Raw genomic sequence first — 24,487 nt, 5'->3', positions numbered from 1 at the left:
GATTCTCCTGTCACTGGCATCGGCTGATGGGACTACTACTCCCATCAGCCCATGCCTGCTGCCGCTAATAGCAGCGAGAGCAGGTGGTTCCCCTGTATTTGATAACCAGCCATGCAAAACTCACAATTACGGGATGCAACCCTCAGCTGTCAGCGTTAGGAAGATTTGTTATCAAGAATAGAGGGGTCTCCACACCGTATTTTTTAATTATTTGAATAATTGAAAAACATTGTGTGGAGTCCCCTCCATTTTTAACAGCCAGCCAAGCTAAAGCAGACACCTTGGGGCTGGTATTCTCAGGCTGGTAAGGGGCCATGGATATCGACCCCCCCCCCAGCTTAAAAATAGCGGCACACAGTTGCCCAAAAAAGGTGCATCTATTCTTGCGCTTTGAAGGAAAGAGGAAGAATACCAACCAAGAAGTCCCAATGCAACAATTAGCGAACAGAATTAATGCTTTATAAGAATCAGGTGATACAAAGGATAACAGAACAATGAAGAAAAATTTTTAAAACCGTATAAAAAAATAGGAGTGCACATTCAGAAGAGATATAGAAAACTGTCCGAAGGAGAGACAACGAGGCTAGTGCAATATAATCATGATAATATAAGGTGCATAAGAGTTGGCACGTAATGATTAACCATGTTTAAGCAACTATCTACTGACAATATGAAGATAGGTAAAGTGCTAGTGCAAGAGGTTATATTAACAACTGGAATGTAATAAGAGATGGTAGCTAGTTAATATACAGGGTGGGCCATTTATATTGATACACCTAAATAAAATGGGAATGGTTGGAGACATTAACTTCCTGTTTGTGGCACATTGGTATATGGGAAGGGGGGAACCTTTCAAGATGAGTGGTGACCATGGCAGCCATTTTGAAGTCGGCCATTGTTTTTCTTGCGATGTGTCACATGACCCTATTCCCATTGAAAAAAAAAGTTGGATCCAAAATGTCCGACTTCAAAATGGCCGCCATGGTCACCACCCATCTTGAAAAGTTTCACCCCTCCCATATACTAATGTGCCACAAACAGGAAGTTGATATCACCAACCATTCCCATTTTGTTTAGGTGTATCCATATAAGTGGTCCGCCCTGTATATAAAGTCCTTATGCCTGTAAAGTGCCAATGTGCTAGTACATCAGGATAAACTCAGTAATATAGTAAGAGGAAGGAAATCAGTGTTCCTGCGATGTATAAGCAAAGCATAATCTGTCACCTATAGTGCAAGCATGAGATGTAAATGTAAAAGAGGAACGTACACAGTCATAGCTCCTTCATTGGCGTGGCGTGGAAGCGCTGGTCAAAACTACTGTTATTGTGAACAATTAAGCAAGTTGAAGATTAAATGATCTCTAAAAGAGCTAAAGTTAAAGATGACACCTTTCCTTTGTATTTTAGGCTAAATATTTTTTTTTCATCTTTTACATTTTAAAAATTACAAGAAGGAAAATGGGCTGATGCAGAGGTTTGGTCACCCTGTATGATTAATACCTAGGAGCATCCCCTTTTGAACGTATCACAGCTTGTAATCGCTTTTTGTAACCAGACAAGAGGCTTTCAATTCATGTTTGAGAGAATTTTCATCCATTCTTCCTTGGAAAATTCTTCCAGTTCTGTGAGGTTCCAGGGTCGTCTTGCACGCACTGCTATTTTGGGGTCTAACCACTGATTTTCAATGATGTTCAGATCAGGTGACTGTAAGGGCCATGGGCATTATAAAACCTTCAGGTAGTCTATTGTGGTAGTATAAGCTTGTGTCGTAAAAACAAGCTGTCCGCCCCATCCACGTAGTAGAGCTGACCACTCCATTCACATAGGAAAGCGAACTGCTCTGTCCACGTAGTAGAGCTGACCATTCTGTTCACGTAGGAGAGTTGATCACTCTCTTCACATAAGAAATTTGACTGCTCTATCTGTGCAGGAAAGCGGACTGCTCCATCCACATAAAAGAACTGACTGCTTCATTCACGTAGGCGCATTACTGTCTTGATGACATGAATGGAGCCAGTGATAGCCATTTCTCCAAAGTGACCCATGAACTATTTTCAACATGACAACGCCAGGGGTCTTATTGCTTGTGCTACTATGAACAGCCTGTTGGCCTACCATGGCCTGCAGCGGCTCCGGACTCGTTTCCCATCGGGCACATCAGGGACGTCATTGGTCATGAATTCTTCAAGTGCATTCAGTGGGTCGCCCTCCCAGGGCTGTGGGGTACTCTGTACCGGGCCGGTCTCTCAGAGGGGAATGTCACAGCAGCGGTGACCCGGTCCATGGCCCTGGGCGCCCATGTAAAAAGGGGTTTGAGTGGTGAAATAAAGTTTGAGTGATTTGTGACGCAACCTGTGGTGTTCGGCAATGAAGTTGTAAAGCAGACGCTGCAGACAGATCCTCTGGGACAGATGGTGTAGTGCAGCAAAGATGTTGTAGCCCTCCACAGGTAGGGCTGTTGGTCCCAGGGCAGTGTAGATAGGTGTTGGGGAAGAGGGTGCAGTGTCTGGCACAGAGATGTAGCAGTGCTGAAGAAGTTGCAGGAAGAAGGCAAGGACACAGCGGAATGTAGTTTCTTTACCTTTACTTGTAAGTGCAGTCCAGATAACAGATGGCACAGGAGATGATTAGCCTGGAAGCAACTTGGGAATCTATCAGATGGGTTGTGTAGTCTCCTCTCTAGCGCTTACTTGAGGTACATGCAGTACAGTGTTAGGGTGGTTTCACATTAGCGCTTTTTAAGCGCACGCACGGCCGGGGGTAGCTCCGCCCCCGAGCCGGCTCTCTGCCCGGCGTGCCCGCCCCTTGCTTGTTGCGCCGCCTCCTAGCGCACAGCGGCGCCTGCGATCGGCGCACCCTATCTTTAGCATAGGGTGCGCAGATCGTGCGCAGGCCGTGCGCTAGTTGCGCTTTGACCTGCGCTGCGCACTTTTGACGGTGCGCCGTGCGCGCCAAAATCAAACTTTTAGGATTTTGGCGCGCACGGCGCACCGTCAAAAGTGCACAGCGCAGGTCAAAGCAAAACTAGCGCACGGCCTGCGCACGATCTGCGCACCCTATGCTAAAGATAGGGTGCGCCGATCGCAGGCGCCGCTGTGCGCTAGGAGGCGGCGCTACAAGCAAGGGGCGGGCACGCCGGGCAGAGAGCCGGCTCGGGGGCGGAGCTACCCCCGGCCGTGCGTGCGCTTAAAAAGCGCTAATGTGAAACCACCCTTACACTGACGTTCCTCCTTCCCTTTTGGATCTACCTCGTATGGCAGACAGCTGTAGCCTTCTGTCTCTCTTGGCTCACACATTGCTGTTGTGCCTCCGAGTCTTAGCTGGGAATAGAGCATTTACAGCTTCCTATTCCTCTGGTTTCTGTTGCAGGACCTTCAGTATCCGTACAACCATGGAGACCAGACTCCAGATCATGCGCTATCACTGGGAGGGAGCTCTCTATCCTCAGCTCAACCTCCAGCTGCTCTCCGCACACTCACTAACTAATTTCCCCTCCTGGACCTCAGAGAGCACTCCTCCCCCAATTCTGGTTCAGAGCTCCCTCTGCTGGCCTGGAGTGGGAACTGTGTTGCATGACATGGTTAACTGCTAGAGAGACCCTTCATCGCTTCCAAGCCTGACATCACCCTCCCTGGAGGAAGACAATGCCAGTGTGGCGACCATACTCGTGGGGGCGCCACATCAGCATGGCATAACATTCTTAAGAGAACCATTAATAACCTCATTGATAACGTACCAAGATGTGCGCGAGTGTGTATTTCTGCTCGTGGCGCTCATTTTTGACACTGAATAAATCGAGAGGTTTTGAAAATGTTGTTTTTGTTCCTGTAGTTGCAGTTTGTGTTCATAGCTGTATGTTCAGACTCAATCTAGAATCTCTATCCCATTGTTGCTGCAGTGTTATGATTGTACAAATCTTACTTTGAGCTTGCAGTTCTTTTTATTTTTTCCAATTAATCCCGGTCTGTTTCATGTTTTTACTTTTATTTAGAAATAACATATTGCAGTAAAGTTTTTTTTTTTGGATTATTAGAGATTTTTTTTTTTTTTTACCATATTTTCCTTTTCCGTAGCCCTTCGCTGCGTCTGTGTAGAATGCTTGTTTTCTTCATTTCAATAGATACAATAGTCACATCCTTGAAATGCCAAGTTGCCACTTCATCCAAAAGCAGGGAGGCATTTGTGAATAGATAATGCTGGCTCTGTACACTCATACCTCCTTCACACTGCACACTGGCATGCCCGCACCCAACAAGTGCCAAGCAATTCTCACCCCCTCCTCCATCCCTTTCATCCGCTATAATGAAAAATAAACAAACAAACAGAACGTACATTACGTGTCCAGATTCAACCCGACAAGCGCTCTTCAGCGTGTTTGGCCACCACACTTTATAGCCTCATTAGTGAGTGCTCAGCGTAAAGAAAAAAAAAAAGGGACAAGGTTAGAACCCAAACAATACATTTGGGGTAATATTGGAAAGCCGAGCAGATGTTTTTCTAATGAACTGGAGTGGTACAATCACAAATCTATGGAGGGAGCGCTTTTCTTTATTTGGTAATGAATATACCACTTGAAAGTGTCTCGGGTGTTATTAAAAGAAGAGGACCTCACAAGACAAGACCAATTTTCGAAACGATCATTTGTTGTGCGACGGAGTCCGCAATTCAGAAGGGGTAAATGAACTATTAGCTGATCAGATTAAGGATGCCTCCTTTACTAGAAAAGGCTCTTATGTGCTTTCTTTTACCCGCTTTTCTTTTAGTCCCATCTATACAAGTGGAGTATTGAGGACCTGCACTTGAAAGGCTGAATAAGACAAATAGATCAATGCAGATCTTCCTTTGTGACGTGCGTTGGATTCAACAGATTTTTCCTGCAACCAATTTGAATAAATGTTTTGCATGGGCTGCACTACAATTTCAGTGACTTTTTTGCAAGAGTTTGGCATTCCTAAACTCTGACAAAGCAGTATTTTGACAAAGTAGTAAATTGCAGACGTAGAATTATCGCTAAGTATAAAACAAGTGGTGTTTGACTTAGCATCTGCCTTAGGCTGGTTTCACATTAGCGTTTTTTTGCGCAGCGCATTGTGCGCGTCCATGCGCATGCGTCGTGCGCACCTATGTTTAACATGGGGGTGCATGGTCTTGCGTTTGCACGTGTTCGTATGCGTTTTTGTGCGCATGCTTTTTTTAAGGTGTGCACCAGACGCAACCTGTTGCAATTTTGGGTCCGTGCAACGGCATAAAAAAAATGGACATGCGCATGCCTGTGTTAAAAATGCAGGCATTTTAAGAGTTAACATGGCTAGAAACTGGTTAAAACGCATGCGCCTAAAAACCGCAAACGCATGCAAAACGCATGATGCGTTTTTTGCATGCGTTTCTATTGCGCACGAAGCGCTGCGCTAAATAAACGCTAATGTGAAAGTAGCCTTACAGGTGTTGTTTCGTCAAGGCAAATATCTTTTTACAATTGGAACTTTCCCATTCCCCCACGAAAAAAAAAAAAACTGGAACTTTTGGACGGGTCCTATACCAGTTCATACCAAGAGAAAACAAAAATTGAGCTTGGTTTGAGGTGGTATACATGCAGCATATAAATGCATGTTCACATGGCCAAAAAGCATACAAAACCTACAAAAGACAAAATGAAAGAAACCCTGCTGTAATTAAATAAATAAAAAGCAAAAGTGCATCTAAATCATCAGTTCATACCAAGCATACTCAGCCCAAAGGTTGCAATGCAACATTTCTGTGTGTAATAGTTTAGACTTTATTGTCCACTGTGTGTTTTCATACATACAGTGGGGAAAAAAAGTATTTAGTCAGTCAGCAATAGTGCAAGTTCCACCACTTAAAAAGATGAGAGGCGTCTGTAATTTACATCATAGGTAGACCTCAACTATGGGAGACAAACTGAGAAAAAAAATCCAGAAAATCACATTGTCTGGTTTTTTTTTTTCATTTTATTTGCATATTATGGTGGAAAATAAGTATTTGGTCAGAAACAAGCAATCAAGATTTCTGGCTCTCACAGACCTGTAACTTCTTTAAGAGTCTCCTCTTTCCTCCACTCATTACCTGTAGTAATGGCACCTGTTTAAACTTGTTAGGCCGGTTTCACATTAGCGCTTTTTAAGCGCACGCACGGCCGGGGGTAGCTCCGCCCCCGAGCCGGCTCTCTGCCCGGCGTGCCCGCCCCTTGCTTGTAGCGCCGCCTACTAGCGGACAGCGGCGCCTACGATCGGCGCACCCTATCTTTAGCATAGGGTGCGCAGATCGTGCGCAGGCCGTGCGCTAGTTGCGCTTTGACCTGCGCTGCGCACTTTTGACGGTGCGCCGTGCGCGCCAAAATCAAACTTTTCGGATTTTGGCGCGCACGGCGCACCGTCAAAAGTGCGCAGCGCAGGTCAAAGCGCAACTAGCGCACGGCCTGCGCACGATCTGCGCACCCTATGCTAAAGATAGGGTGCGCCGATCGCAGGCACCGCTGTCCGCTAGTAGGCGGCGCTACAAGCAAGGGGCGGGCACGCCGGGCAGAGAGCCGGCTCGGGGGCGGAGCTACCCCCGGCCGTGCGTGCGCTTAAAAAGCGCTAATGTGAAACCGGCCTTATCAGTATAAAAAGACACCTGTGCACACCCTCAAACAGTCTGACTCCAAACTCCACTATGGTGAAGACCAAAGAGCTGTCAAAGGACACCAGAAACAAAATTGTAGCCCTGCACCAGGCTGGGAAGACTGAATCTGCAATAGCCAACCAGCTTGGAGTGAAGAAATCAACTGTGGGAGCAATAATTAGAAAATGGAAGACATACAAGACCACTGATAATCTCCCTCGATCTGGTGCTCCACGCAAAATCCCACCCCGTGGGGTCAGAATGATCACAAGAACGGTGAGCAAAAATCCCAGAACCACGCGGCGGACCTAGTGAATGAACTGCAGAGAGCTGGGACCAATGTAACAAGGCCTACCATAAGTAACACACTACGCCACCATGGACTCAGATCCTGCAGTGCCAGACGTGTCCCACTGCTTAAGCCTGTACATGTCCGGGCCCGTCTGAAGTTTGCTAGAGAGCATTTGGATGATCCAGAGGAGTTTTGGGAGAATGTCCTATGGTCTGATGAAACCAAACTGGAACTGTTTGGTAGAAACACAACTTGTCGTGTTTGGAGGAAAAAGAATACTGAGTTGCATCCATCAAACACCATACCTACTGTAAAGCATGGTGGTGGAAACATCATGCTTTGGGGCTGTTTCTCTGCAAAGGGGCCAGGACGACTGATCCGGGTACATGAAAGAATGAATGGGGCCATGTATCTTGAGATTTTGAGTGCAAACCTCCTTCCATCAGCAAGGGCATTGAAGATGAAACGTGGCTGGGTCTTTCAACATGACAATGATCCAAAGCACACCGCCAGGGCAACGAAGGAGTGGCTTCGTAAGAAGCATTTCAAGGTCCTGGAGTGGCCTAGCCAGTCTCCAGATCTCAACCCTATAGAAAACCTTTGGAGGGAGTTGAAAGTCCGTGTTGCCAAGCGAAAAGCCAAAAACATCACTGCTCTAGAGGAGATCTGCATGGAGGAATGGGCCAACATACCAACAACAGTGTGCAGCAACCTTGTGAAGACTTACAGAAAACGTTTGACCTCTGTCATTTCCAACAAAGGATATATCACAAAGTATTGAGATGAAATTTTTTTTCTGACCAAATACTTATTTTCCACCATAATATGCAAATAAAATGAAAAAAAAACAGACAATGTGATTTTCTGGATTTTTTTTTCTCTAGTTTGTCTCCCATAGTTGAGGTCTACCTATGATGTAAATTACAGACGCCTCTCATCTTTTTAAGTGGTGGAACTTGCACTATTGCTGACTGACTAAATACTTTTTTGCCCCACTGTATGCCCGTTGTAGCTGCTTAGTGGGTGGCAGCAGCTTCCATTGCTCTTCTCTTTTATTAGCTTTGGGGCTTTTTGCGTAAAGCACCTGTTTCATCATCGCTGTTTCTCCAGTATTCTGTAGTAATTTATTCCCCCTTTAGCGGCTTTAGTAATTGCACCTTATTCTCTATACGTTTTGTGCCACTTTTTAAGTTGTCTTTTTCGAGTTTGTTTTTTTTAATTATTTTTGTTTAATATCGTTGGTTAAACCAGATGTTTTAGACCGATTCATGAAAAGTGACTTTTACCAAATGTGATGATCTTTAGCACCTCTCGCTCCAGTCCCTGCTCGGAGTAAGGCTAATTGGAGAAGTTTTCAGTTTGGCACATTTTTGCGACCTGTCAAGCATTGGTGACTTTTGGTGCTGAAAAAATAAGAGCGTTTTTTATTTTTCGGCAAAATCATGAACCACGCGCACCATTTTTAAGAATTTATCTCAAAAGCGAGAGTGAAAGACGGAAAAAAGAAAATTGACTTCAATAAACCATAAGTGATAAATCAGGCCCATAGTTTGGATAGCCATGCTCGTTTTTTTTTTTTTTTGCAGTAGTATATAAACGTAATCAATTGGTCCCAGCGCTGGCAGAAATATGCAAGTGTCCTTTTGACATGATTTTCAGCGTCCTAAAGGTGCATTTCTGCTGCGGACTTTTCACTTTTTGTATCCCAAAGGGTGAAATCCCAGGTAGCATCTGCAGCATAAGCGGACGTGTTGCAGATTTCTAATCTGCAGCTTCGGTCAGTTCTTGCTACAGATTTTCTTTGCGTGAGATTTCTAAAAATGATATTTGTGTAAAACCCAGCAGACTTTTTGTCCAGATGCAAAATCCACTGCGTTTTCTCCCCTTCATGGGAACATACTCTAAGGGTGTGTGCACACGCTGCGGATTCTGCAAAATCCGCAGGTCAAAAGACCTGCTGTTTATCTGCGGATTGGCCTGCGGTTTTGCCCTGCGGTTTATCACCTCTACAATGGAGGAGATGGTAAACCGCAGCGGAATCCGCAGAAAGGATCGACATGTCAATTCTTTCTGCGGATTAGAGACAGCAGCAAATCCGCGCGGAAAAATCTGCACCGTCTGCACAGCGGTTTCCATTTCCCATAGGATATTATGGTACTGTACACCGCAGCAGGGCCGAAACCGCTGCAGATCCGCAGAGTGTGCACACCCTAATTATAAATGTAGTCATCACTCGGTGTGACATTCTGGTGTATTCCTTGAGATCTTGTGGCCGTGTTCACCAGATGTATCCCTTTTAAAGCTTACCTACCAGTCCCATGTATATGTAGCGATCACAGGTAAAGGCCACATTTTTCTGTCTCTTGTGAGTCGGGGATGGAATGACAGAAATGTTATTGTAGGCTCAGCCTCATTGTTGTCTTTGTGGTGGTTGCCTACCTCCAGGAGATGTCTAAAGGTAAGGAATGATGGTGAGGGCTTTCTTTTGAAGTTAAACTCATGACAAATTTGGCTTTTAATCTGCTCTCAAGTTTCATTTAGCACTCTATAAGATGTAGGATGACTGGAGGAGATAAGGGTGCAGGTTTGGTCACGGGATAGGGCTTCTACTCCTTTCCTATCATTGGGAACATCAAACCGTCAATGTAAATAACATCTTCTATAGCTTTTTCTTAGACACTACAACGTGAATCATGGCGTTCAACTTCTTATACAGCGTTAATGTCCTTGGGCTGAGAAATCAAATATGTTATATGTAAGGGCTGTTAGAATTTCTGTTGGATAGGTGGGTCTAGTTTTGAAGTCTCCATTATATTTTTTTCGCCCTTTATATAGCAGTTTTAGGATGTTGAATTTTCTATGGCTACTACAATTTATCAATAAAAATAACGGAGCAAACTGGCCATTTCATTGTAAGACCGGTTGTTGGTCTTCAGAGTAGAATATGGTTCTCATTCACGTATTCTATCATTATAACCTGGATAGCGATGTTATACTCCGTAATTGGGAGCATCATTTGGGCTCTTTATTCCTCTACCCATATGTGCAATCATTGCTTGCTTTCTAGTCATTTTTTTTTTTTGTCTAAGCCTGTCCATACTAAGTAGATAAAATAAACTCCTCTTAAAAATATCACATTCTTAATGGTGTCGTGTAAAAAAAAAACTCTCAGATCATCAGTTTTCATGTTGATATTTTGAACAGGCAGTTCTTATAATCACACAGCATCCCTTAGGATTGATGTTGTACTACAGCTTTTTGTTGTTCCTCTCCAAATAAATGCCATGATTTTGTATAAATCAAAGTGAATGAGTCATTTAGTAAAACTATCAACTAATTGTTAATTCTAACATGCAGTGTTAATATTACCAAATCATATTCTCACGGTCTTCCCCCATTCAGGGTTTCACCCTTGACGCTTCTTCCTGGAGCACTAAAAGGCCCAATTGTAAAACTATTATCCAACATCTATCCTAATGGTTTCTATATTAATGTTGGTGGTCTGTAAAACATTTTTATGACTCCCTTCAGACTGTGATGATGGTGAGCCACCCTAAAGGTACTGTCACACTTAGCGATGTACCAGCGATCCCGACCAGCGATATGACGCGGTCAGGATCGTTGGTACATCGCTAAGTGGTCGCTAGTGAGCTGCCACAAAGGCAGATCTTACCAGCGACATCACTGGGGTCGGGGGTCGCTACTTACCTGTCACACTAGGCGATCCTGCGTCCTCCCGCCCGGCTCCACGCTCGTCGCTCGTCTCTCCACAGGAAGCCCAGCAGGAAGCTGATGACGAGAAACCGTCCTGGACGTTCTCGAGCGATCAGCGATAACCAGCGGGGGAGAGGTCGTAGGTAAGTATCAGACACAGCGATATCGCTAGCAATAACGTCACAAGTTATAGCGATATTGCTAGCGATATCGCTTAGTGTGACAGTACCTTAACTTTGCTTTTCTATTTGTGCTATGGTAAAGTTCTTTGTGGACTTTCTTCTCCAACATAAGACAGAAAATTGATTATACAGACTTTATATGCACAATATTTTGGACTTTGTATTGACCTTTTGTAATATTTTTTGCAGATCTTTTGTATTGTGCTCTGAGTATTTTATAACTTTGCATATTAAATTGCTATGTGCTGAACACTCTTTTGGCTGGCTGCTCTCTCCCAACTCCCCCTGCCCATGCGTACATTATCACAGCCAAGTGTGGTTGTGTTCTCTGTAGCAAAAAATGTAAGTTGCTGCATGACCCTTCTAGAGCCAGCCTATATTCCTGAGAGTGAAAGGATTTTTTTCATTTGAATAATTCAGCAACACTTAGTATAGGGGAATCGGTGGCCTTTACCTTAGTGCCATCGCTTCCGGTATTTATTGCCAGTCTAAATTCACACAAGCATTTTTGGTTTGTGTTTCTGAGCAAATGGACCAATGTTATTCAATGTTGTGGGTCTCCTGCAGGCTTTTCCCCACAGACCAACAGACTGTGTTGGAGAAAAATCACAAGGTGCTAGTCTCATCAGTTTTACATTACTTAATCCTGTATAAAAGCAACGTAAACGGATTGTAATACATTAAATCGGGAATGGGGAAATCTAAATTGTTATAAACTAAAGCCATTACTGTTACATATATGTCAGACTGAAAACAAGTAATGGTTTCAGAAGCCACGGATGCAAACCATCTTGCTGGTATTTAAACATCCAATGCCCTGAGAAAGTGTAAAGTCCAATAACTAGAACCCCTGCGTCCAGGTTTGGGGGATTAGTTCATGCACTTGATGTTAAAGCTTGCCCATGATGATCTCATGGGAGGCTGTTGCTAGGGCCGTCAAGCCGGTGTAAATGGTTGATAGGGACAAGGCATCAAGGGTCGATGTTGTTGCCCACAGTCACGGTCACGGAGGGAATTACACATCCACAATGAAATTGTTATTCTACATAATCTGCTCTTTGGAGCGCCACTAGGGGAAACGGGCCGGCCCCAGCATGCCGTCAGAGCTGTGATCACAGAAGCGTGCTGGCTACAAAGATCGTACAGGACTTCGCCTTCTGATCTGGGAACTCCAGCGCACCAGACGCTAATCTGCTTTATCAGCTATTTCGCTGACACAAAGGTGTTTACTTATTTTAACATCTCCTAGGACTCTATTTCTCCTTTTGTGTGGTCTTTATCCCTCCAACAAGGTTTTAGCCCAGATTACAGATGGTGCCTCAGATCTGTGACACTGGATCAAGGAGCAGAGAGTAACAAAATAATGGAGTCCGACGCATGAGTCTCATGTCAGATTCCATTCTCTTGACTTAGTGTATATCGTTTGTAACTTACTTAAAGAGCAGGTGCTTTCGCTCCATTGTTCAGGGTTCCAAAGAAGCAGTTAAATTATTGAGCAAAGTAGAAGATTATGATATTCCCTTATTTGGCTTAATTTTCCCCTAAGCAGGTCATTTAGACGCCGTTCCCAGGGATTACCCGGCCATGATTAGTTTTCTGTAGTAACTATGCAGTGGTAATAATGGGCAGATGAGATTACCCATCTGATACATTCCAGCATATTGTAATCATTGGTAGCTCACTCCCTAAATAATGTCCTTCACAAGTGTGGATTGTAAAGAACCAGTCAACTACACTTTATTGAAGTGGCCGCTTATCCTCAAGCCTTGAAGCTCTTAAATCATTTTATTCTAGTGGAAGGTGAAACTTTAATGACATTTCTTATTTATATGGTTTATTGAATGTGTCTAAATGAAGACAATTATGGATCTATATACGGTATGTGATTTTCTGAAGTCCACTTATACTTTTTTGTATATTTGGTTATAAAAATAAACCTGTAATGATTTATAGCATAAAGAGTGGAATCTCCAAACGACAGGAGTGTACAAGCTTTTTCACTCCGAGTGACACAGATTATACCTTTTTCAAAGGCCATATAAAACTTAAAAGCAGTTTATGGCATATCAACTGTATCTCATTAAAGCATGAGAGGTGAGGGTTCGACCTTTGAAACTTCCACTTATGGGGGTGAATTCAAAAACAGTAAAGCTTTTCTTAGATTCCTAAAGCGGCAAAAATGTCTGTCCAACTGATCTCTGGAGTGCCAAAGAGGATCAGACACTATGAGAGAAAAGTTACAAAAGGGAGAAGGTCATAATGAATCAATCTTGATAAAACTGGAGGTCTTAAAGCATGTGTCATTTATATTCTTGCTTATATAGCGCCAGTAATTCCACGGCACTTTACAGACATCATCATCACTGTCCCCAATCTAAATCTATCAGTATGTGTTGTGAACTCCCTTGCTCGGATTTCTGAGCCGAGGCTCCCTCTGGTGGTTACTGAGAGTAGTGGAGCTGGCCAGGTTGACGGAAGTTCCCCACCTGACGACGATAATTGGGAACCTGGGATTACTGGCTGGGAGCATATAATTGAGATGGCTCAATAAAATGGGAGGTCTTAAAAGCATGTGTCATTTATATACTTGCTTATATAGCGCCATTAATTCCACGGCACTATACAGACATCATCATCACTGTCCGCAATCTAAATCTGTCAGTATGTCTTTGGAGTGTGGGAAGAAACTGGAGAACCCGGAGGAAACCCACGCAAACACAGGGAGAACATGCAAACTCCTTGCAGATGTTGTCCTTGGTGGGATATGAATCCAGGACCCCAGCTCTGCAAAGCAAATATGCTAACCAATGAGCAACTATGCTGCCTACACAGGGTTTTAAAGAACACCAAAAACGTACTACTCGTAAAGCCAATTTTGGCAGATTGTGCATTCCCCGGTTCCTTTTAAGGAGGTCTCGCCAGCCACAATGTGCCAAGGCCTCATCACTTGTCGAAGTGCAAGCCAAAATTAAATGTTTCTTTTTCCCTCTATGTATCTCTCATTTGTCTCCAGAGGCCAGTAATAACATATAATAACAAAAAGTCAATTATCTGGATAAACCAGAGATTGGTGAAGCCAAAGAGGCTTGTCTAACAAAAATGTTAAAACGACCTTACCAAACAACTGGCAATTCCTTTTTGGTTTGAGAAGAACTATAAGATCTATATGGATGATTAATCTATTGGATGCTTTACGTGTCATTGATCCTGTATAGCTGTGGACTCCAACCTATAGCTTTTGGACTTTGCGAAACTTCAATTCCAGCATGGGAATTGTGACGAGCCACAGGTTGGAGATCACTGCTATAAACAGGAGCATTTATTTCCACAGTTTCATAGTCCTCCGTGTCCCTGTACAGCATTGATCTGTAGAAGTGCAGAATCGAAAATGAAGCTAAGCGCTTTGTGTTTGAGACGAGATGCGTCAATTGCATCGTGGATGTTGAGAAAACCACCACTACCCTAAACCATCAAGGAAGGAGACATTACCATCAGGGCTGTGGCGTCGGAGTCGAAGCCCATTTTGGTCGAGTCAGTGTCAAGGAAATTAAGGCGTCAGAGTTGGAGGTTTGGCTGACCGACTCCACAGCGCTGGCAGGGCTGTAGAGTCGGAGTACTAGTCGGTGTCATGGAAATTGAGGAATTGGAGGTTTGGCTTACTGACTCCACAGCCCTAATTACCATAGACCGTCAGGAAAAGAAAATATTTGCTCTTCTTTTATCCTAGAACCCAAATTATGCGTGTCCTCACCACCGTGAACCACCAAGAGATGGTGATAATTGAGTATATAAGACGGGAGGGTGATAACCTGTACCATGGATTTATTACTGTGCGAGTAAAGTTTAATGTCTTACACGACCATTTGGATAAATTAGAGTTGCGTTTAATACTTGCACAGGGTTGGCTGAAATCACTGTAAGTAATGATTGCACAGAATAATATATAGTAAGAAGAATTATTGCCACAGGGTAAGGATGGAGATACAAGAGGCCATGCATACTTAAAAATGTGATTTGTTCTTCAATATATTGTGCACGTATGACTGTAATCTGAACAATGGTCCAATTCTACTTGGGGAGGCCGAGCGTCAGCAGGTTCTAGGATGTATTGGAGCAAATACACATTTTAATATGCAATGTTGCTGCCTAAGAACATAAAGTTGGAAAGCTGCCTCAGACACCTGCTTCAGGGACCGGCATAGAGGATTGAGACAGCATTTCACTATGAGAAGCATATGTTCCAAAGATGAGACATATAGGCATCTGGTTTAATAAATATTACTGACTTTTCGTGTATCTGAGAAAGAAAATGTATTCTCTGGTGATATTGATTTATGATCCATGGTGAGATTAGATTAGCTGGTGATGAACATTTCCCTGCTTTATTTGGATGTTCAAAGTGAAGCCCAATATTTCTAATCCAACATTGATCACAGACCTTAATGTACACGAGGCATTATGTAAGGCCTTTGGATATATCATTTTTTATAGGGACCCTACAATTCATACTGTATACAGTGGCGACAAAAAGTTTAGCATTTTTATTTTTAAAGTGTGATTACTTCTGTCTCATTGTTGTGATGCCATTTTCCTGGTCAATTTAGTAAACAGGAAGCAAATGGCTGTCAGCTATAATGATGAAAATTGTGTTTGACATTGTTTTATCCCTTTTATGTGTTAGTTTTCAACATTTGCTGGCCCAAATGTTCTGCATATTTTGTCATTGCTAGTCGAAATTTGCCTTAATTTTTTATTTTTTTATTTTTTCGGTTAAAAAATGGCAAAGACAAAGCCAAATTTATCACCAGATGTCAGGAAGCTCATTATTCTGAGAGTGAAGTCAGGCAAAAGCCAAAAAGAGGTAGCTATGGAATTCAACTGCACTCAGAGTCAAGTGTCATGTATAAGAAAGAAAAAAAAAAAGGCGGTTATGGAACAGCTGACAAACCTAGAAGTGTTCAACTGCTTAAAACTTCCTCCAAAGTTGATCACATTATTAAGAAAAAGTCAGTATATGAAGTCCATAAAAATGCTGTACGGATTTTGCACAAAATGAACAAAGAATATAGGGCCAAAGTGAGTCGTCATAATGCTAAAAGCCTCTCTGGTTGAATGCACAAGCTCCAATCAAGAAGCCTTTCATCTCTGCAAGGATCCAGATGGTTCGACTTGAGTTTTCCAAAGAACACAGCCAATAGAAGGAGTCAGATTGGTCTAAGGTGTTGTGGTCGGATGAATCCAAGTTCAATCTGTTTGGTAGAGATAGCAAGCACTATATATACCAGCCAATTGGAAAACGTAATGATGTAAGGTACCAAACGCCTACAGTGGAACATGGTGGTGGCACTGTCATGGTTTGGGGCTGCTTTTCTGCATCTGTCATTGACCCTCTGCATAGAATTGATGGAATTATGAATCCTACTATGTACAAGGATATACTTGATATAATGCTGCCACATGGTAAATACAAAATAGACAGGGGCTGGAAATTCCAGCAAGACAATGACTTTAAGCACACATCCAATTTAGTAAGAAATTGTTTAGCAAAGAAATATGTTCTCCTGTTGCAATGGTCAAGCCAATCACCTTATTTAAACCCTATAGAGCACCTTTGGGATGAGTTAAGGCAGCGAGTTGAGGCCCATACCCATGGCAATAAAGATTGTTTGCAGATTTGCAAATGGAATGGTGCACGATCCCTCAGTATGTCTTGAATACCCAAGTGGCTTCAATGCCTCGTCGGTGTGATGCAGTAATGAAAGCAAGAGGTTATGCTACAAAATACTAAGTTATGGCATTGTAAACAATTAATTACTCTCTATGTTATGGTTAATAAATAGTGTATGCAAAACTTTTGTAAGTCAGTTTTCTTTAATTAACTGACCATACCTATATTTAAAGGATTTTGGTTAAAATTAAGGTATTGCATGATAACTTCATGCACTTTCAATTCCTGACCATTAAAATGGCATCAGAACAACCAGACAGAAGTAATCACACTTTTTAAAAAAAAAAAAAAATCAAAACTTTTGGTCACCACTGTATGTACTGTATTTATTTAGAGGCAAAGTCATATATACTAAAGAAGTGATAGAGACTCGGCTCAGGTGGGCACCATCCTCTTCTATGGACATAATGAGCCCACCTTAGGATTTATTTGTCCACAGAAACTGTTATGAGTCCAAGGCTCTGAACCACTGTTCCCCATTGAACTTCTTGCTGAAATGGTCGGCTAGCCCTGCTGGTCTGTCTGTACAGGGTTAATCTTCTTTGTGCATATGAACTCTATGTAAGTGCATAGCTATAATGTTGTACCATGTCTCATTGTAGTGGCCAGCTCATGAACTGTCTTGGGACTGAATTCAAAAGAGGTGCTGGAGTTTTGGATGTCTGCTATGAAACCCCATCCATTTTGTTGTCATGTGGCTATGATACCTACATTCGATGTTGGGACATAAGAGCAAGCTTAAGGTATTATCTGTGTTGAATTTGGATGATAGATTGATCTATAGAATGTCATTTCATTTCTTTGTCAAAAGTTTTTTAGCCTTAATAGTTAAAGGTGTTATCTGGTCATAGCATACAGATGACCTATCCACAGCATAGGTGATCAATATGAGATCGGTGGGGTCTAACACCTGGCAACCCCACTAACCAGCTTTTGTTTGTTCTGCTGGATGGAAATACTTTGAATTGAGGTGCACTACGCTTCTCCATTTAAAGAGTAGTGGCTGCTGGCTCCTACATAACAGAAACTGTTCTGCAGCACCCAGCAGCTGCTGCTACACATTGAATGGAGCTTCAAAGGGCAACTCCAAAGTATTTACATCTGGTGGCCGACGGAGCAAATATCAGCTTGATTGGTGGATGTGCCAGGTGTCGGATCCTCACCAGTCTCATATCAATTACCTATCCCAGTCACGATATGGTATGACCGGACAACATCATTAAAGGAGTTTTTCCAAAATTTTACACAGTTGACCCGGTATAAAATAAAAAAATTAGCATTACTTATACTTGGAATCCCCTCCTGCTTCAGCACTGCCACTTTGAAGGGAACTAACTTTAGTAATAATGCCTCTTCCATCAATGATCTGACTGGCGCTGCCGGTTCCTGGCATTGGCAGTGACATTCATATGTACAGTAAGTGACGACTGAGGACAGTGATTGATTGCAGCAGTCAAGTTACTTCATCACTTCAGTCACAAGTAGGACCACCGCGCAGGTGGCGTTTATTGGGCAGGGAATTTCACGGGGTGTTAAGTAACTTCTAAATAACATTCCCTACTTAAGGCGCAGTTTTACCAAATCCTGAAAACGTCCTTCAAATGATCAAAGAATATTATTGTGTGGAATTTGTCCCTGTTAGACGCACGTAGGGTCTTCAAATCAAATTCATATAATAAAAGGTAAATATTTCAGTAACCAAACATGAGTTCGGACGCAACGGATTTCCAAATGAAACTGATGGCGCACATTTGTAGACATCTAGTAGGGGGAACGTCAGAACCCTGCACATTTTCTTACAGTAAAAAAAAAAACTTATGAAGCACCTCTGAAGTGTGAACTTAGACTAAGGTATAAAAATATGGGCAAGCACAGGATGAAATTACGTCCTGCTCCTTTCTAAATGATATTCAGCCCTCCTTGGCCCACATACGTTGGTGAATTCAGGTCACGAATCCCAATTAAAATTGCATGTAGAGCAGTCATCAGTTTTCTGGGATTTGTGAGTACAATATCTGACAATCCAAGATGTCTCTCTGCAGCCGAGCACAAGCTTTATGTGTATATTATCACACCATCCGAGGTCTGAGAAACAGATGAGGGAGTGAAAGGCATTAAAGGAATGAGGAATCACACTCCCACTGCAATTAGAAAATAATTTTAAAATAACTTTTAATTACGGGCACTGGCGAGGCCCCAGAGCAGATCTGCTTTGTTTGAGCCTAAGTGTGCTTGACACGTCCAGTTCAGTAACGGTACATACTGAGAACATTTGTTCTTTCTTAGGCTAGTTTGATCATATCCTAAAGGATCTGGTATCTTTATTATTCATCCCATCACAGATATTGATTACAATTTACATTTTAGATCAGAATCATGTTTAAATTTTGAAGAGGTAAAATATATTAAAGAATGGGCATGTTTATTGGCCAATAGTCACATAGCTGTGATCTGTAGCCTCGTCTTCTGGTTGGAAACCCAATGTAGGTAGAATTGTGTCATGCATCACAGCATGGGGATGTGACACGTGCATCGATCAGGATCATGCTGAGTAATGCTAGTCCCCCCCCAAAAGTCACCGTAATACTGTTTAATTGTCATACACAACTTTTAATATCAAAATAAAAAAATTATATTCTGGCTAAATAACAAAAAAAAAAAATTTGGTAGGGGGAAAGTGCTGTGTAATGTGTCTTCAGTGATTGAACGCAGCAGTGAAGTTACTGATGGACGTGACTTCATCACTTCAGTCAAAAGTAGGACTACCGGACAGGTGGAGTTTATTTGGCAGGGTATGTCAAGTTTAGACCCTGTTAGACGCAGTTATGGTTTTCAAATCAAATTCACATAATAAAAAATTCAATATCTCTGTAACCAAATATGAGTTCGAACACAACTGATTTCCAAATGAAACTGATGTTTTATGCACAAGTTTTAATCTATTGGAGTCAGATGTGTCAAATTCATTAAATACTACACACGATGTAATAGTGGATACAAATCAGAATAAAATGTGTTTTTTCTTTTTATTCTGCAGTTTCACCACTCCGATGCAAAAATATTAGTAATCAAATATCTGGAATCTAATGAGTTGACTTTGGTTAAGTCTAAGAAGTTATTAGATCATTTTCCCTGGGGGTGTGTCCTTCTGCCTCCTTGGTGTTGCTGACCAATTATAATCACGCATCAACATAGAAGTGTAGACATGTGATGATGTCATTAGACTCACCCGCCACCCGACTCATAATACCAGCTGGAGTGTGCAGCCTAGATAAGCACTGAAGCTATATTACAGAGCACAGAGGTGTAGAGCCAGTTAATATTCCGAGAATGTCTGTGCTGTGTAATCTGTGTAATATATCTTCAGTGATTATTTAGGCTGCACACTCCAGCTGGCAGGAACTATGGTTTCATGTCTAGTGTGTAACATCCCTGCCGGCATCACTGCATGGTTTCCCATCTCCCTTCTTACTCACCACTCCGGGCCATGCCGTGAGTTCTCTGCTCATGTCCTTGCTCGCTGCATACTTCCTGGCTGTATGCTTAGGGGGGCGGTGCCAGCACTTCCTGAATTTTATGGAGACGGTGTTCACGCCCCTAATTTGGCCCCAGCCTATTGCCAAGAGGCATCGAGTACTTAAGTCATCTCCACCCATAGGGAGATGCCTGAGCAAAAGGCTGTCAGTCTGTGCCTTGCTGCTGAGTTGCCAGATCCTGTCCGGTTTTCCGCCTCTCTGGGGGCGGAAAACCCAGACCCGTTTCTGTGCTCGTTGTGTCTTGTGTTCTGCCTCCTTGAGGGCTGCATACTTAGGCCTGAATCCCGTGTCTTGAGCTTGTTCCCGTATCCATCCTTGTCTGTGCTAAGTCCATTTCTTGTACCTGTTCGTGTCTTTGTTGTCTGTTTCCTTCCCTACTCAGCTCCATGTAGCCTTGTGTCTACTCCTTCTGCTCCGCTCTTTGCTCCGCACCCTGTGGCTCTGCTCTTTGCTCCGCACCCTGTGGCTCTGCTCTTTGCTCCGCACCCTGTGGCTCCGCTCTTTGCTCTGCACCCTGTGGCTCTGCTCTTTGCTCTGCACCCTGTGGCTCTGCTCTTTGCTCCGCACCCTGTGGCTCTGCTCTTTGCTCCGCACCCTGTGGCTCTGCTCTTTGCTCCGCACCCTGTGGCTCTGCTCTTTGCTCCGCACCCTGTGGCTCTGCTCTTTGCTCCGCACCCTGTGGCTCTGCTCTTTGCTCCGCACCCTGTGGCTCTGCTCTTTGCTCCGCACCCTGTGGCTCTGCTCTTTGCTCCGCACCCTGTGGCTCTGCTCTTTGCTCCGCACCCTGTGGCTTTGCTCTTTGCTCCGCACCCTGTGGCTCTGCTCTTTGCTCCGCACCCTGTGGCTCTGCTCTTTGCTCCGCACCCTGTGGCTCTGCTCTTTGCTCCGCACCCTGTGGCTCTGCTCTTTGCTCCGCACCCTGTGGCTCTGCTCTTTGCTCCGCACCCTGTGGCTCTGCTCTTTGCTCCGCACCCTGTGGCTCGGCTCTGCTCTGCTCTTTGCTCCGCACCCTGCGGCTCTGCTCTGCTCCTGTTCTGCACCTTGCGATCCTGCTCTGCTCCCATCTCTCGTCCTACGGTTCCAGTTCCTCCAGTCTGAACTGGTTCCTACCTGTTCTCTTATCCTACCCGTGCCTGCCTGCCTGAGTGCCAGCCGTGCCCGCTCGCCTGCCTGAGTGCCAGCCGTGCCCGCCTGCCTGCCAGCCGTGCCTGTCTGTACTTGCCCGCACCTGTCATTGGTGTTCCGTCCCCCAGTGGATCAGCTGCTACAGCCAGACATCGCCCTGGAGTGGTACCTGGCATTTACTTGCCACACAAGTCTAACCTCACCATCAGAGGCTCCAGTGAACCCCAACCTAGCTGCTTAATCACGCCCCTCCAGAGTAGTCTGGTTTGTGGCACAGAGGGATCACAATCTTCGCTCACGCCGCCCAGTCTGGGCGCGAGTGTTAGTGTGACCCAGATGACATAATCACAGGTCCTTCTACACTACAGTGTTCTGCCTGCTTATGATTGGTCAACCCCCCTGTGAAAATTATCTAATACCACCCACTTGGACTTAAATTTAGTTAACTCATTAAGTGCCAAATTTTTTGTTGCTAAGATATCCACAAAAGGGAGGCAAAAGAAAAAAATGGAAAAATGTGGTAAAAGGTCCTCTTTAATGCATGAGTCTTTAAATGAATTTAGCACTTCCTACTCCAGCAGATTCTAGATTAACAGTAATATTCTTCACCGCTATAATATTTTGCGATTTCTTTTTTTTTTATTATTATTATTTATTTTTACAAATGCAATTTTTTTTTACCTTCTAATGAATTTTACACATCTATTAGTTACCCGTGAACCAGATTTTGTGGAGTGTGACACATTTCTGCTATAATTTTAAGCCACTTTTGTGGCGTATATTATAATGCCTTTGTGGTCCTGCGCTAGGCCACACCCCATAGCTCCACCCACTTACAAACAAGATGGCTGAGCTGGGGTAAAAGGCAAAAGTCACAACATTTTTGTGCAACCACTATGTTGTGCAAAATTGGGCATCTTTTTAACACCAGTTTTCTGTAATAAGTTGCTTTATGTTCCCCCCCAATGTACGAATAATAGATCCACAAATGTATTTTGCACACTGTCAGTAAATGTAACAGTTAGTGTACACTTTTGGCATCAAAACTGAATTTTTCTGATGGGAAGCTCAACATTACTTGCATAGATTTACATCCATTTGAAAGACATTATCCCATTAAAAAAAAATAAAATCAGCAAGTGTGATGAAATAAAAAATAAAAAAAAATAAAAAAACTTCTATCCCCCTCGGATGTGATTAACATGTAACCGCTGCAGCCAGTCAGGGTCCGCAGCTGTCATGTGTCATACTACTGGCAGCATGGCCTAGCAGTGGTGCCAGAATAGTATGGTACATGACTGTGACGGCCACTGATTAGTTGCATCAGTCACATGCTGGCCGCCACTACTGGATCGGAGGGGGTAGACGATATGCCCTCCCATAATGCACTGCTGTCTATGGTAACCGGATTCCAAAACAGAATTTTGGATTTTGCTTTTCAGTTCAAACGGATAATAAAACATCCGTTAGTTACAAATCAGCACAAGATGCGTAAAGCAAAGTGTTGGCAAAGATGGTCACTTTTTATGACGATTTGATCTGTCTAATAATTTGGGCAATGGCAGTTTTCCGTCGAGTGCCACCCTGACCGCAGATGATGTTATTAGCAGCGTATGTATGGTAATGCCTGTATATTAGAGAGGTCTAGATGAGCAGCGCTGGCTGGCAGCAGTGTGCAGCATCCAGCAGCTCGGATCGATCGATTGGCTACATTACCACTTAGCACAGAGCCAGAGTGACTGCACATAAGGTCAAGGGGAACACTTTGTTTACTGTCAGCGTCCTACATTAATGGGAGAAGGACAGGTCGGCTCTCCATAGAATTGATTATCTTTCACTCGTGGGTCTTTTCTGCCAGATACTAATTGGTCTTCCTGCTTTTCACTTATTGGGATAGACAAGATGTCAGACTAGTGAAAGTGATGCCATCCGATTATAATTTATTAATGCAGATCCCTGCAGAACGCCAAAGATTCTTGCGCAATGTCAGATCCTTACTCACCACCTCATCTATTGCTGACACCACAGCCTGGGGCCATGAATGCAGAGGGGCGTTTCTGGGACCCCCCCCCTGAAAAACAGGAGTTACATTTATATTGTATTATGTTTAGGATAACAGTGAGTTTTATGATGAGATAGTAGTCACCAAGTCACTTCTCATAGCTACCACGCCACAGGACTTGGCTTGTTGGTGAACTTGAGTTTTGTTAGACTCGCATTAAGAGCCTTTCATTGGTGGCATGTGTAGGGTGCATTTCCTGACATATACCTCTGACGGGAAGCTGTGACATAGCCCACTGTATACTTTTCTGTTGTAGAAAACATATACTTTTTTTGCTATATACGTTAATATAGAATAGCATTGTTTCAAATGGTTTACCATCTTGAAGGAGGTCAAAAAGAAGTCCTTTGTGCCTTTAGCCCATGGGTGGGGAACCACAGGCCCCAGGGCCATTTACGGCCCTCGATGACCTTTTATCAGGCCCCCCGAGCAGATTCTCAGGGACCGCATTCTTGGGCAGGGAGCTGTATTTTGATTGCCACAAGGTCATTAATTTCTTCTTGCTCTGTGAGCACATACACGCAGTGTTCACTACTGAACATTGAAGGGCATGCAATGAAAGATTAAGTCATGAAACCAGTGCCAGAGTCAGGATGTACTTTGTGGGCGGAGTTTGTACGGCCCCCGAAGGATGGTATAAATATCCAAATGGCCCTTGGAAGAAAAAAATTCCCCACCCCTGCTTTAGTCCATGGGTTCATGCCAAGAGTGGAGCTTAAAGAGTACCTACCACCAATCTGTGGCTGTCCTTTTATATAATAAAACAGTGGGCAGTGCCAGATTGGGGATTTTTCTAATCATGTATAAAAAAAAAAATTGCTCAGAATTTTCCCTAATGTTCACCAAACTGGCCCGACTTTCTAGGAAAATTCGGAACTGAATTTCTGGGTTGTGGGATCACAGCATGTATAGCGGAATGCCACAACCCTCTGCGGTTCTCCTTGCTATTTGCACTAAACGAGGTTGGTTGCATATTTTACCAAGTTGTTACCGTACAGTAACATGATTAGAGAAGAGTCAGATGGCCGTATAACTGGGACGAGGATCCCAATCCAGTGCTCAGACTGGCAGATGGCTCTCCTGACCCGAGTGAGACAGCATGGGCTTCTATGCAGCTGTAACACTTGGGTCGGGAGTGTTGACGGCCAGTCCGAGCATTGCGTTGCAATCCTCTTTCGAGTTATTCTCTCCCTTTAATGCGATTACCATTCGTTAACATCTTAGTA

General features: G+C 43.5%; 1 protein-coding gene across 5 annotated transcripts in view; it reads left to right on the top strand.

The window, feature by feature from the left end:
* FBXW4 (F-box and WD repeat domain containing 4) overlaps nucleotides 1-24,487 on the top strand; it is a 224,324-nt gene that overhangs the window by 187,667 nt on the left and 12,170 nt on the right. For 4 of the 5 annotated variants that reach the window (XM_073555815.1, XM_073555816.1, XM_073555814.1 and 1 more), the window contains one exon: nucleotides 17,141-17,281. The exons of the other annotated variant lie outside the window; for it this stretch is intronic. In XM_073555815.1, the coding sequence (XP_073411916.1) occupies nucleotides 17,141-17,281 (141 nt within the window). The remainder of the gene's footprint in view (nucleotides 1-17,140; nucleotides 17,282-24,487) is intronic. 5 annotated transcript variants of the gene reach the window in all.

This window comes from Dendrobates tinctorius, unplaced genomic scaffold (genome assembly GCF_039654945.1).
Source record: "Dendrobates tinctorius isolate UK_male_01 unplaced genomic scaffold, ASM3965494v1 ptg000230l, whole genome shotgun sequence".
Classification (NCBI taxonomy): domain Eukaryota; kingdom Metazoa; phylum Chordata; class Amphibia; order Anura; family Dendrobatidae; genus Dendrobates; species Dendrobates tinctorius.
The sequence above is the reverse complement of the archived record's forward strand: the minus strand, read 5'-3'. Positions and strand labels throughout refer to the sequence as shown.